We start from the raw sequence: 13,796 nt of genomic DNA on the forward strand, positions 1-13,796 counted from the left end.
AAGTATATGTCACGTGATTTACTTCCATAAATGAAAGGGGACAATGGGTTCTGAGGTGATAATAATATGCATAAACAATTCTGAATGAATTTGCTGAATGGCATTTGAAACTTTAGGATGTCGCAAAACTTTAGATTAAGGATTAAAGAATGAACATAGTCTAAGGAAAAATCTAAGACCTAAATCTCTGACTCTACAGGCCTCAGTTTTGCAGCAATAGGACTTTGGTACCCTGCAATCATTGGGTCAACCACAAACTCCTCCTTATACTAAAGTATTTTATCATACCAAGTTATTAAGTCAAATGGAAGGCCGTGTGTCTGACAGATGAAGTTTGGCTGAAACTAGGTCATGCAACAGGACAACGATCTCAAGCACAGCAGCAAATATACAACAGTGTCTGAAAAAGAAAACATCTAAGTGTTGAAGTGGCTCAGTCAAAGTCCAGACCTCAACCTTATTCCTCCATAAGAATGGCAGAGAATGGAAAAGTCATACAGAAAACGATTGCTGCAAGTTAGTGCTGCTAAAGGTGGTTCTACAAGCCTTTGAGTCAGTTGTTGTTTTTCACACGACACTACCGTATAAGAAACATTAGACAGCACACATATGTACTATATATACTGTAAGAATACCAACAAGCTTGGAAAAACAACAAAATACCCACATGGAAACGAAATATTTTGAGCTTCAACAAGACAACAAGTAGCACCATTATAATGGCTAACAAAAAACCTTTTACCCTGACAGCTGGCTCTTTTGCATACTGACCCATAAAGTCAAAACTGTAATGACTCATTCAGGTTCCAAAACCCAAAAGAAGCTGTTATTATTGTATTGGTGATATGGTAATTAATAAATGCGGATACCTATATTTTTTTTTAAAGATTACTTTTTGGCATTTCGCTCAGTTGTGGTACAAACATAAGCAATGCTGTATTGCAGTTTTATCTACTTGTATCGCAAGGGAGCTGGCAGTATGCTAGTCTGTTAAATGCTGTAATATTTACAGATCGTTTAGGTAAGTAGTGAACTTTTTCTTCGTGATCTCGTCTCTTTGGAGAATTATTAGAACCCTAACAAACAGGAAACAAGAAGAAAATCACTGCCTGTGACAGGAACTAAAGGTCCCCAGCCATCAGGCTTCTGAACCCGCTCTGCCTCTTTCCCCATTTGCCATTTCTTTCTCTCTCACTCTGACATTAACAATTCTTCCCTCATCTTCTCTCCTTCACACTCTCTTTCCTCAAAAAACTGACCCCACCATTCATACCATTTTTGCTGAAAGCCATTGTTGTCAGAGGAGGCAGGATGGCATCCACGACCTTCAAGAGACATTAACAAACAAACAAAAAATGTTATATGGTACTGTATTTGATCCTGGTCACCAAAGAAGCAAGTTGGTTTTAGTATTAAACCTGTAACAAGCTAGAAAAATCTGTTATAATCTAGTGTTTCACAAGTTCAGCTACAAATGATGTCGTGGATGTGAAACAACTCAGGTTAAAACACTGAAGTGAAATAAAAATCCACTCCTCTGCTGACGGCTTTTAAGAACAAGGTGTAAATATTAGTTCAGTAATGTCCCATATATTCTAATTTGAGGCAAATGAGGGTATTTATAAACATAATCATGGTGTTCTCTAAACAGCTATAGAGTTAATATTCTGTATAACATCTCTAAAAGCATAGTCTATATTTTTAGATAAAAATGAACAGGAGACGCTGTACTATATTAATTCTGTGAGCATCGACCACAGACCACTGTCACAGAGGATCAAATTACTATGGAAATGCACTGCTGAATGGTTTCTTTGATCAAACAAACAAACACACAGACACGCACGCGTATTTTCACAACTGTCAAAGCTCTTATTTAGGTATGAATCTGTATTGCATGAATTTGCATGATTACTAATATTACCATAGAAACACCACTAATGCTGAGTGAGGATGTGTGAGGTCATTACATTGAAAGCCAGAAGAAAAAAAAAACTACAAAGGATGTTGTCCACCACTTAATGGTTGGTGTATTACTATCACAACCATCAAAAGGCTGCATGGAGCCGTGTGTGTGTGTGTGTGTGTGTGTGTGTGTGTGTGTGTGTGTGTGTGTGTGTGTGTTGAGATGTGCAGATCTGGGTGCATTCTCTCTGAACTCTGTAACTATGGGCAGTGCGTTCCTCGTATTTATGAAAGCCTTTCTTGTTCACATTTGTCCGTTTTCCTGTCTTTCTCCTAGCTGCTTTTTTAGTGGTGCAGAAAAGAAATCTCATCACTCCAACAGTAACTAAAGAATAATTTGTTGTATAATATAAATATCCAAAGTAATTAAAGTGTCTAATTTGCATTTGAACATGACTAAAGAAAAATAAGTGTTCAGTTAACTTTTTTAAGAACTTACCTTGTTATAAAACAACAGCTGGTTTCAACAACAATCGTACCTGATTGTTACTAACTGCTGTGTACTGTACAGCTGTGTGTTGTGTAGCTATTTAAAATGTATTTTAAAATTATGTTGCAGTCTTTTAGTGAAAACTATTTTTCTATTAATTTTTAAACAGTCTAACAAAAAAAGTAATGAAGTGATCTTTCAAATGCACATTCAAGGCAAAACATCATTCCCAAGTATTTTCAAACAGTATTCAGTTATGGTATGAGAGTTTTTTTTAAAGGTCTGCACAGCAATTTAAAATGTCATTTTCCACATCACATAAAATCTGTTTTAACAAAAGAGCAGTTGTGGAGGCAAAACTAACTGCAAACTAGCTTCAAACTGTGACAAGAAATTAGAAACGCAAACAAAGTCAAAAATGAGCGTGTGTCCTTGTCCAGAGGACAATTAAAGCTAATCTGAGTTGGCTGTGGGTAATTAAAGTGTCTTCCTGTGTTATTGACTATCAGTATCCACAGCCTTGCTTTTTGCTCCTATCCCCAGTTCCTCAAGTCTTTTCTTTTTTTCTCTCTCTCCATCCTGTCAGCTTCCTGCTGCTGTTTTCCACTTCCATACGTCAATAGTCATTAAACACAATCTCATTGTCCCATCCCATCAACATCTCTCTCTCTTTCACGCGCACACGCGCACACACACACACACACACGAGGTCTGTCGGTTCAATAGTTGATTAGTGTCTCTCCTAATAGTCCACATGCTAACCCTCTGTCCTATGATCACTAATAGACAGGTTTAGTAGACTGGAAGACACACAGTAAACATACCACAGTCCAATTCATATTATTGACAAAGTCTACAGAAATTCATTCTATCCTAGCAAAGCAACTTGCATATTACGTTTTTTTCTAAATGAGAGAAGGGGAAAATCAATGCTGAAAATCTGACAGTTGCAGAAATACAGAATAACAGGATGATGACAGGTTGTCTCCAACGTCCCGTCAGAGGAAATGTACTGACATTTGTTGAATATCACAAGATACCTGTCCTATATCGGTGTACTAAACTATCAGCAGACAGCTAGTCAGTCAGACAGGTAGCCAGTCAAAAACCTACAACAAATGCACACTCAACCATTCATTTAATGGGATATAGAGTTGCATATTTTCTTCCACAGATACTTACATCACTATGATATGGACTGATGAGTGCATGGTGCTGGCTCAGTACTTCCACGATGGACAGAGATGTTCTGATTAAATCTTCACATATTGCTGTACCTAAAGAAGAATCAAACATCAACATACAAATACTCATGTTCTCAATAAAAACTGACCCATAACTGAATACCTTTTAAGGATAGGCATATATTCTGTTTGTGATTTGCTGATAACATGGCCTTCGAGCGCGGCACTTTATCACAGCACTTGATTCAGGTGCTTGAAGAGTGGCTGAGCCCACACCGCAGCTTGCCTTGTTGGCAGGCATTTGTAATTCAGTGTCATAGCTGTCTTCAAGTGCTGTATCTGACTCTCTCCTTACCGTCTCCATGTCAATACAATTCAATATTGACTTGTAAGATAAGCTCGAATTTATAATAATCATTTTAACTACGTTATTTATTCTTTTATCCTTCATTTAACCTGGCAAGTTAAGCAAACACACTGTGCAACTTTAACAAACAATGCAGTACATGAAGCTCTGTAGAATCACAGTATCACAGACTAATCATGTGAAAAGGAATACTACTGCAGATATGGCAGGGGTTGATATCCAGTGATAAAGTATTCATACCTGTAAAGATACTCACCCATAGCACTAGCCAGATTTGTTTCATTGGACTCTACTGAGGCAATGAAGTTCTGTCAAGAGATATTTAAAAACTTGATGTGAGTTTTGCTTTGAAACTGTCAAACATTCAAAGTTTTCCTTATAAAAAGTTAGTTGTGTGAATGTCAGAGATGTTTTAAGAATTTCAGTACTGACAGTAAGAGAGAAAGGCACCACCAGTCTCTGCAATTTGTAAAACTGTAACTACACTGCTGGCTTTAAAATAATTTAGGTTAATTTTATTTATTCTATAATTGAAAAAATATATATAATCAACATGTCTCCTTGTTAGAGTAACAAAATGTGATCAACTAAAAACTTCACTTCACCCTATCTGTTAGTTTTATTATTTGCCTTTAGCATGTGGAGACAGATAATGTATCAATTTATGACTGGTTACCAAACACTTACCAACAGCAACCCAATTTGAGCCAGAAACTGTCCTGCTACAATGTGAGATCTAAAGACCTGTGAGGAGACAGAAGACACATTTTACAAAGGTAAGTCAAGATAATGTGATCAGGTGACAACTGAGAGTGTTACAAAACAAGCAGGGAGGGAGGTGATGATTTAGGTCTGCCTCGTTTTTATTATTGACTATTTTGGAAAGCCTCCTGACTTTTCTTTTAGTGCCATGTACTAAATAAATGAAAACTCTGTGTTCAAAAATAAGAACTGCTGTTTGTCATTTATGAGAAAATCTATGTGAGAAACTGCTAAAGGTTTTAAAACCAAACACTGTGGAGAAGTAATTTTGCTCCATTTACCTGGGATGAAACAAGGTCCAGCACTATGGACAAAGTAGGCAAAGTTTGTTTGAGTTGTTTACTTTGAGCAGTAGTTGGGTGTCTTCTCCCAATCACTCCTCTGAGGGTACACAGAACATCCTCTAAAGAAAGGAGACAAGGCAAGGAGTCGCAAACAGATGAGAAGGAATTTAAGAAGGTGGCTATCATCTATCTTTATTAAGATATATTATATATCATATACTATATTATATTATATACTGGTAAATTTCTCTGGCGTCTTAAACCCTACAAATATATGCGTCTATTTTTCCTAAGTATCACATTTTTTCTTCTAGCACAAGAACCAGAAACAAATCAAGTTTCCATAGTAACCTGACAATTAATTTTGTAGATGTCAGATTTAAAAAAGATCTCAGATGTAGTAATGGTAAGGGAAATCAAAAAAATCAGCATGTCAAATGAACTGATTTACAAATTTCTGTACACATGGAGGTGAAAACACAAATGGCAGATGGATAATCATACAGTAGTGTGTGTATTTGTGTGTGTACCCATAATCACTGGTGCGGTGCTGCTCAGATATGCAATCAGTAAATTGAGACACTGAGACAAGTATCCTGATTGGCTGGGGTTCTCTCTGAGAGGAGTGGCTTTGCGGAGGTCTCTCTCCAGGTATATCACAAGTCTAGACAGAAAGAAATATTTTCAGCCCTCTATGTAACATTGCAGATACATCAAGTGTGTTTAATGGTTACCGGTCTTTCGTCTGCTCCATACATTATTAGTTGTTTAGCAGCATGATTAAGTGAGACAGACCCATTAACAAGAACATGAATGCACACAAATTTTAATGCACAGCAGTAAAACTTTGATAGGGTACAAAATAAGGGGGCAAGAAGTCCATGACACACACAATTTAAGAGCATATTTATTCTCATCAGAGTGTGTGTACTGAACAGTAATCAATAATTTTCTCTTTACAAATTCTGAGCAGGGAGAGAAGGTTACCACCACTAACTCATATTCATTACCAGCACATAAACACATGCTTACGTATATCATCTCACGCACGCACACACACGCACACACACGCACACAGAAAATAAACAGAAAATAAATGGAGAAATTCAGAGGGGTTCGAAGCTTTAGAGTGGCAATGATGCAGGGGACCGGTGGATTAAAAATTCTGCATTTTTTTCTCACGTTGTTCCATAAAAGATGATCATCCATGGTTTACAACTATATAGAACAAGAAATAGTTAACTGTTAACCTGTTGTCCAGTGCATTTCTTGAGATTAATTACTTCATTTATTGTTACATTATTTTTGTTTAGTGCAAAGCATTGCAACCTTGAGCCTGGCAACTGAGAAAGACCTTCAGATTACTTATTAAGTTTAATTATTTATAAATTTTATATAAATTTTAGCCTGGTTGGTACGACCAAAGTTAAATCTCTGAAAGAAGCAGACATGTTAATGCAATCCTATTTTTATATCATTATTCAAATTTTGTTTTAACTGAATTTTTCTTACTGTCAATGTCATTGTCATGATGTAATGTCATTAAAAAAATTATATATTATTTCATCTGCGCAGGGTTATTCTTGTTGTGCAAAACCAAACCATTAATAACAACAAAGTGTTAATAGCATTTTTAAGTCTCACATTTAACAATTATAATGGAGAACTAGGACTGGTGATGCACAGTAAAGAAGAAATAAACCAAAATGAATCTCTCTGATTGGACGCATAAACATTCTTAAGATGAACACTCTCTCAAAATTTCTTTCTCTTCCAAGCCATTCCTCTCAGCCCTCCAGATGACTTCTTCACTAAGGCAAGAACAATATTCACTCCATTCATTTGGAATAACAGACGAGCCGAACTACGCCTATTGTTAATGTATCTTCCGTATGATAGGGGAGGTCTGGGTATTCCAAACCTCAAATGGTACTACTGGGCTGCCCAACTCTCTACAGCTTTTTGCTGGATTTTAACGACAACCTCATCCTGGGTAAATTTAGAAAGGACAAGCACCCCCTTACCGCTCAGTTCTTGCCTGTACTCAGCAAAATATAAAGATTTGATGAAAGATACATTGAATCCGTTTGTTAAAAATACCATTCGTGTCTGGTTCGATGCACTTAAGTTTAAAAATGAGACACCAGCACTACCCAGTTCTCGCCTATCTGGGGTAATAAGACCTTTGAACCCAGTTAGAAAGATTTGGGTTTTAAAATGTGGGCTGCCAGAGGCTTGTGCAAAGTTGCAGACCTATTTGACAAGGACACCCTAATGTGCTTTAATGACTTGACACGGAAATTTGGCATTCCAACTAAACATTTCTTCAAATCAGAAGCTTTATTTCAAACACTCAAAAATCCCTAACACTGCCCACTCTTACCTCATTAGAGGACATAGCAATAAACCATCAGCTGAAGAAGGGCTTAATATCCTGCTTTTATAGCAACCTCAGAGACGGCTCTCAAACGTTCTCAGAAAAAAACACAGACTTGCATGGTGTCAAGACTTAAAGTGTAGAATAACCACAGAGGAATGGCAAAAAGTCTGCTTGAAAGCCCAAACACAATCTATAAACACCCAATTTAAACGAATCCAGTATAAATGGCTAATGAGAACATATGTCACCCCAACATTGTTAAACAAATTTGACCCTAAAACTCCAGACATATGTGTTAAATGTGGGGATAAAGGCACACTGATGCATTGCCTATGGGAATGTTCAGAAATTCAAAAGTTTTGGAAAGAAGTTTCAGATGTCATTGCGCGTATTACAAGTGTTAAGCTGAATCCGTGTCCTAAATTATGTATCCTAGGGATTTTCCCCACTGAAAGCCAGCTGAGCAAAGTTCACCAAAAAACTACAATCTACTTCTGTTACAGGCAAAATATAGCATAGCCAAATCATGGAGATCCATTACTAGACCACACTTGAGAACTTGGCTTTTGACATTGTCCAAATCCCTTGTTTGGAAAAACTTACATCTGTGATTAAGGGTAAACATGCTTCCTTTAAAAAGATGTGGGGAAATTCTTGGTCGTTTTTGGAATGTGAGGAGATGGCCGACAGTGAACAGATATGGCTGTACCCATTTAACTTGTACGGGAGACGTGTTGCTGTGATTTTTGAAGAGAACCTGGGGAGCTTATGCTGGACTGTTCAATGGAAGGGCAGGAGATGGAGATGTGAAATTAGATGGACTGAAACGGAAGAGGACACAGCTCATTGCTGCAGCCGTTTTGTCGGATGCCTTTCTAACTAACTTGAAATCCTTGGACTAAACTCCCGCCAAAAACCCTGAAGTAACGAACTTAAACCTAATGTCTCACTGTGTTGTACCTGGTCTTTGAGCACTGTCTGTTCCCTTGTTTTTGTGTGGTGTTTTTTTAAACAATATATGGGTATATCTCCATGGGTGAGTGCATATATCTGTATCTGTGTGTTTACGCACACCGTCTATACATGATGAGCATGCATTATTATTATTACACACTCAATTTTTATTCATTTTCTCCTTTATTTCATTTCATTTTATTTTTCTCTGTCTTCCTTGTTTAAAATACTTTTGGAAAAGCAATAAATAAATCTTTGGAAAAAAAAAAAATTCTGTTCCATGAAGGTCTTTGCCGATTTCTTCTATTGGCTGCACTCTTTTGGGGTCATCAGGGTGTATCCATCTGCCTCCATCTCACCCTATTCCTACCATCTTCCACTGTCGCACCAACCATCTGCACATCCTCCTTTACTACACCCATCGGTTTCGCTCTAAGATCCTTCCTCATGTCATCCTCGACTCTCTTTTTCTCCAAAGTGCTCCACCTGAGCTGTCCCTCTGATAAACTAATTTTTGACTTTGTCCATTGTGGTCACTCCCAATAAAATTGTTAGCATCTTCAACTCTGCCTCCTGTCTTTTTACCAGTATCACTATCTCCAAACCATACATGATAGCAGGTCTCACTACCAACTTGTAAACCTTCCCTTTCACTCTTGCTGGTCTCTGTCTTTCACAAATGCCCACTGACAATCGTCTCCACCCACTACACCCTCCCTGCACTCTCTTCTTCACCTCTCTTGCGCATTGTCCTTTGGGTGGTTGAACACAGGTATTTAAAATCGTCTACCTTTGCCATCTCCATTTCTTGCAATTTTACCTTTCCATCTGTCTCAGTCTCATTCACACACACGTATTCTGTTTTGTTTCTACTGACTTTCATTTCTTTTTTCTCCAGACCATACCTCCACCTCTCCAGGCTCTCTTCCAGCTGCTCCCTACTCTCACTACAGATTACAATGCCATCTGTAGACATCATAGTCCATGGAGACTCCTGCCTGATCTCATCTGACAACCTGTCCATTACCACTGCAAACAAGAAGGGGCTCAGGGGCTATAACTGATGCAATCATGAAGGTTTGTGACTTAGAAACTAAAATAAAATCAGGAACACAGCCTAAGCATATTTTCATCTTGCATCCCATGAGAGGATTTGGACCTACTGTAAAGTAGTTTTTGAGGTATTTCAGCTGGATCAAAGTAGTGGATCAACCAACTTGCAACCTTTTCTTGCAGCCATTTTCCAGATTGCTTCATAAAGAGACACAAACCTGCCGCCTCACTGTTAGTCGCTGTGGGAGACTCACAAAGCACACACACACACCACTGACCCAGCTTTGTGTACATATGCCTCTCCACTGCTGAAAGCCATCACTTTCCACTCTCAATGACAATCTTGACACTTTCTCAATAAGACCCATGCAATTTTATCTCAGAGACCAAAAAAACAAAACAAAAACAGAAGCAATTTTCATGCTACTGAGAAGCTAATTAAACACAACGTGCCTGGGAAAGAATAGGACTGGGGAAAAGATGTGTGTCTCTGTATACGGTTGAATCATGCAGAGTGCTCAGTGGGAGAGAGACAGACAGGTCAACTCTGACAGCTCTAACTCAGCTAAGAGAGGGAGAGCAAGTGCGAGGAAAGAAATAAAGAATGTATGTGTGTGTGGGGACACTGGAAGGGAGAGAAAAGAAACAGGCAGAGGGAAAACATGAAGAGAAAGCAAGAGGTAAAAAAATCACATTAACTTCCTTAACAGTCATTGTAAGCTGTGTTCAGGGTTGTAATTGATGTTCTGGCCCTGTGTTTATGTCAGAGTGAATGGTCAAACAGAAACGATCCTAAGTAATCATGGTTCTTCATTTACACTTTCTGTTACTGATTATTTCCAGAGAACACCGACTATATCCTCAAGTATATAGATGTTTATACTTCAGTTGCTACTGTGTTAAGGCAATTAATATAGCAGAATCCAATGTGCTGGAACATTTGGGCCTAAAAGCAAATAAAAAATGCCACTGCCAATTTAAAAATTGAAAACAACATATTTAAAGCAGCATTTTAGAAGGAAATGCTGCTTTATTTTCCACCCTGAGGGAAATTTTATGTTTTGCTTTCCAGGATTTCTTCACACTATACCAGATCCAATTCCAAAACTTTTATTCCTCTCATCTTTTCTTGCACAAACTATGTCAATTATAGCCAAAGTTTGGATCAAAAACCAAATCATTGATGTATACAGGGAGTGCAGAATTATTAGGCAAATGAGTATTTTGTCCACATCATCCTCTTCATGCATGTTGTCTTACTCCAAGCTGTATAGGCTCGAAAGCCTACTACCAATTAAGCATATTAGGTGATGTGCATCTCTGTAATGAGAAGGGGTGTGGTCTAATGACATCAACACCCTATATCAGGTGTGCATAATTATTAGGCAACTTCCTTTCCTTTGGCAAAATGGGTCAAAAGAAGGACTTGACAGGCTCAGAAAAGTCAAAAATAGTGAGATATCTTGCAGAGGGATGCAGCAGTCTCGAAATTGCAAAGCCTCTGAAGCGTGATCATCGAACAATCAAGCGTTTCATTCAAAATAGTCAACAGGGTCGCAAGAAGCGTGTGGAAAAACCAAGGCGCAAAATAACTGCCCATGAACTGAGAAAAGTCAAGCGTGCAGCTGCCAAGATGCCACTTGCCACCAGTTTGGCCATATTTCAGAGCTGCAACATCACTGGAGTGCCCAAAAGCACAAGGTGTGCAATACTCAGAGACATGGCCAAGGTAAGAAAGGCTGAAAGACGACCACCACTGAACAAGACACACAAGCTGAAACGTCAAGACTGGGCCAAGAAATATCTCAAGACTGGTTTTTCTAAGGTTTTATGGACTGATGAAATGAGAGTGAGTCTTGATGGGCCAGATGGATTAGGCCTGTGGCTGGATTGGTAAAGGGCAGAGAGCTCCAGTCCGACTCAGACGCCAGCAAGGTGGAGGTGGAGTACTGGTTTGGGCTGGTATCATCAAAGATGAGCTTGTGGGGCCTTTTTGGGTTGAGGATGGAGTCAAGCTCAACTCCCAGTCCTACTGCCAGTTTCTGGAAGACACCTTCTTCAAGCAGTGGTACAGGAAGAAGTCTGCATCCTTCAAGAAAATCATGATTTTCATGCAGGACAATGCTCCATCACACGCGTCCAAGTACTCCACAGCGTGGCTGGCAAGAAAGGGTATAAAAGAAGAAAAACTAATGACATGGCCTCCTTGTTCACCTGATCTGAACCCCATTGAGAACCTGTGGTCCATCATCAAATGTGAGATTTACAAGGAGGGAAAACAGTACACCTCTCTGAACAGTGTCTGGGAGGCTGTGGTTGCTGCTGCACGCAATGTTGATGGTGAACAGATCAAAACACTGACAGAATCCATGGATGGCAGGCTTTTGAGTGTCCTTGCAAAGAAAGGTGGCTATATTGGTCGCTGATTTATTTTTGTTTTGTTTTTGAATGTCAGAAATGTATATTTGTGAATGTGGAGATGTTATATTGGTTTCACTGGTAAAAATAAATAATTGAAATGGGTATATATTTGTTTTTTGTTAAGTTGCCTAATAATTATGCACAGTAATAGTCACCTGCACACACAGATATCCCCCTAAAATAGCTAAAACTAAAACCAAACTAAAAACTACTTCCAAAAACATTCAGCTTTGATATTAATGAGTGTTTTGGGTTCATTGAGAACATGGTTGTTGTTCAATAATAACATTATTAGTCAAAAATACAACTTGCCTAATAATTCTGCACTCCCTGTATATGAGTGTAGTATAACACACTATTTTCAGCTTTATTTGTGTAACAGGGTAAAATAACAAAACTACATTAAATATTTAATAATATGCTTATTTTTTCTGTATTTATTACTCACAAAATACGGTCCGACCTTCAGTCAAATCAAAACCACAGACAAACACAGATTTCAGATGTTTGAATAAATTGATGAAATAGGAAGCAAAGAGGTGCTCCTCCATATAAATAGGCATACATATGAATAACTTGCAAAGTCTACTCTTTTCAATAACAAATGGTTGGTGTGGGCAATTTTTACAGGACCTCAGAAGAACTATACAGATGTACAAAGCTGAAAGAGGATGCAAAAGCACTACTAAAAATCTGAGTGTTCCTGAGTCTACAATAAGACAAACAAGCCTCATCTGTTTTTCATTATTAGATCAGAGGAAGAACAACACTGCAGAGAAAAACTACAGCTGTGAAGCATGATGGGAGCAGCATTGTGGATTGGCCTGGGCACTTTGCAATCACTGAGGGAACAATATGCTGAAAATTGTACCAAAAAGCTTACAGGAGCAGGTCAGGGCAGCAGTCCATCATGTACTGGTTAGGAGGGGTTAGGTGAAGCAACAAGTAAAAGACCACAGAGCATAAAAAGGAAATCCATACCTTAATGGGAAAAGAAAATTAATCATTAATGGCCACGTGGGCATCATAGCCTGCTGTGGCATAACCTAAAATGGGCTGTGCAATCTATACAACCCAGAAATATCTCAAACCAATTGTTGTGGAAAACTCAAAAGCACCTAGAGGAAATATTTGAAATGAGTTGCTTTCACTAATGAACAAATACATTTAATTTTACTAAACACACATTTTTTCTAAAGTACCAAGGGTACTTTCCAGCTTACATGGAGATTATTCAATACACTTAATTGAGGAGGATATTAAGTATAACTGGGTGTGGGTTTTTAGTCTAGGCAGATTGCGCTGGAATGTACTAAATTATAGGGCAGACCACACTGCATGATTATTCAGTATAGATATCTTAATAATTCTAAATCCTTCCAAAATGTTTTTCTAGCAACCATATATATAATGACCATGCATGTAATTAAATGAGCTATTCACATTCATAGCATTGCACAGTGTGTTGATAAACACAAGATGATCAGTTAATAATCAATTTACAGTTCCAATAGCATAAAGCATCATAAATTTGAGGTGCAGGGTAAATACATTTGTAATCTAATTCCCACAGTTTCTGTGCTACATAAAGGAAATCTTACACAGATGAATGAACGGATACATGAATACATGCATGAATGGTAAGAGTTGTTGACTTAAAGTTTCCATGGGTTTAATGAGTTGAGTAATAGTTAAGTATTACATGCACTTTTTCCCTCTACAGCATAGGTGTCAAACTCTGGCCCAATTACATTTGGCCCGCGAAGCCATACCAAATTACTATTAGAGCTGGCCTACTGGTATCATACAGCTAATATATATATTGTTTAGTATTAAGCTTTGCTTGTTCCATATTCAGTTTTTCAGCAAAATGTGTTTGAGTCCATAAGAAAAGATTCATTCTTATATCTGGAGGAATAAATATATTTCAATAAATATTAACGTTAGCCCGCGACTTTGATCCAGTTTTGAATTTTGGCCCACTGTGTATTTGAGT

General features: G+C 38.0%; 1 protein-coding gene across 7 annotated transcripts in view; it reads right to left on the reverse strand.

The window, feature by feature from the left end:
• Positions 1 to 13,796, reverse strand: part of ulk4 (unc-51 like kinase 4) — a 119,036-nt gene that overhangs the window by 56,617 nt on the left and 48,623 nt on the right. For all 7 annotated transcript variants that reach the window (XM_082552633.1, XM_082552634.1, XM_082552635.1 and 4 more), the window contains 6 exons: positions 5,523 to 5,656; positions 4,990 to 5,111; positions 4,634 to 4,690; positions 4,203 to 4,254; positions 3,578 to 3,672; positions 1,274 to 1,325 (listed from right to left, as the gene is read on the reverse strand). In XM_082552633.1, the coding sequence (XP_082408759.1) occupies positions 1,274 to 1,325; positions 3,578 to 3,672; positions 4,203 to 4,254; positions 4,634 to 4,690; positions 4,990 to 5,111; positions 5,523 to 5,656 (512 nt within the window). The remainder of the gene's footprint in view (positions 1 to 1,273; positions 1,326 to 3,577; positions 3,673 to 4,202; positions 4,255 to 4,633; positions 4,691 to 4,989; positions 5,112 to 5,522; positions 5,657 to 13,796) is intronic.

This window comes from Aulonocara stuartgranti, assembly GCF_965226115.1.
Source record: "Aulonocara stuartgranti genome assembly, chromosome: 11".
Classification (NCBI taxonomy): Eukaryota; Metazoa; Chordata; class Actinopteri; order Cichliformes; family Cichlidae; genus Aulonocara; species Aulonocara stuartgranti.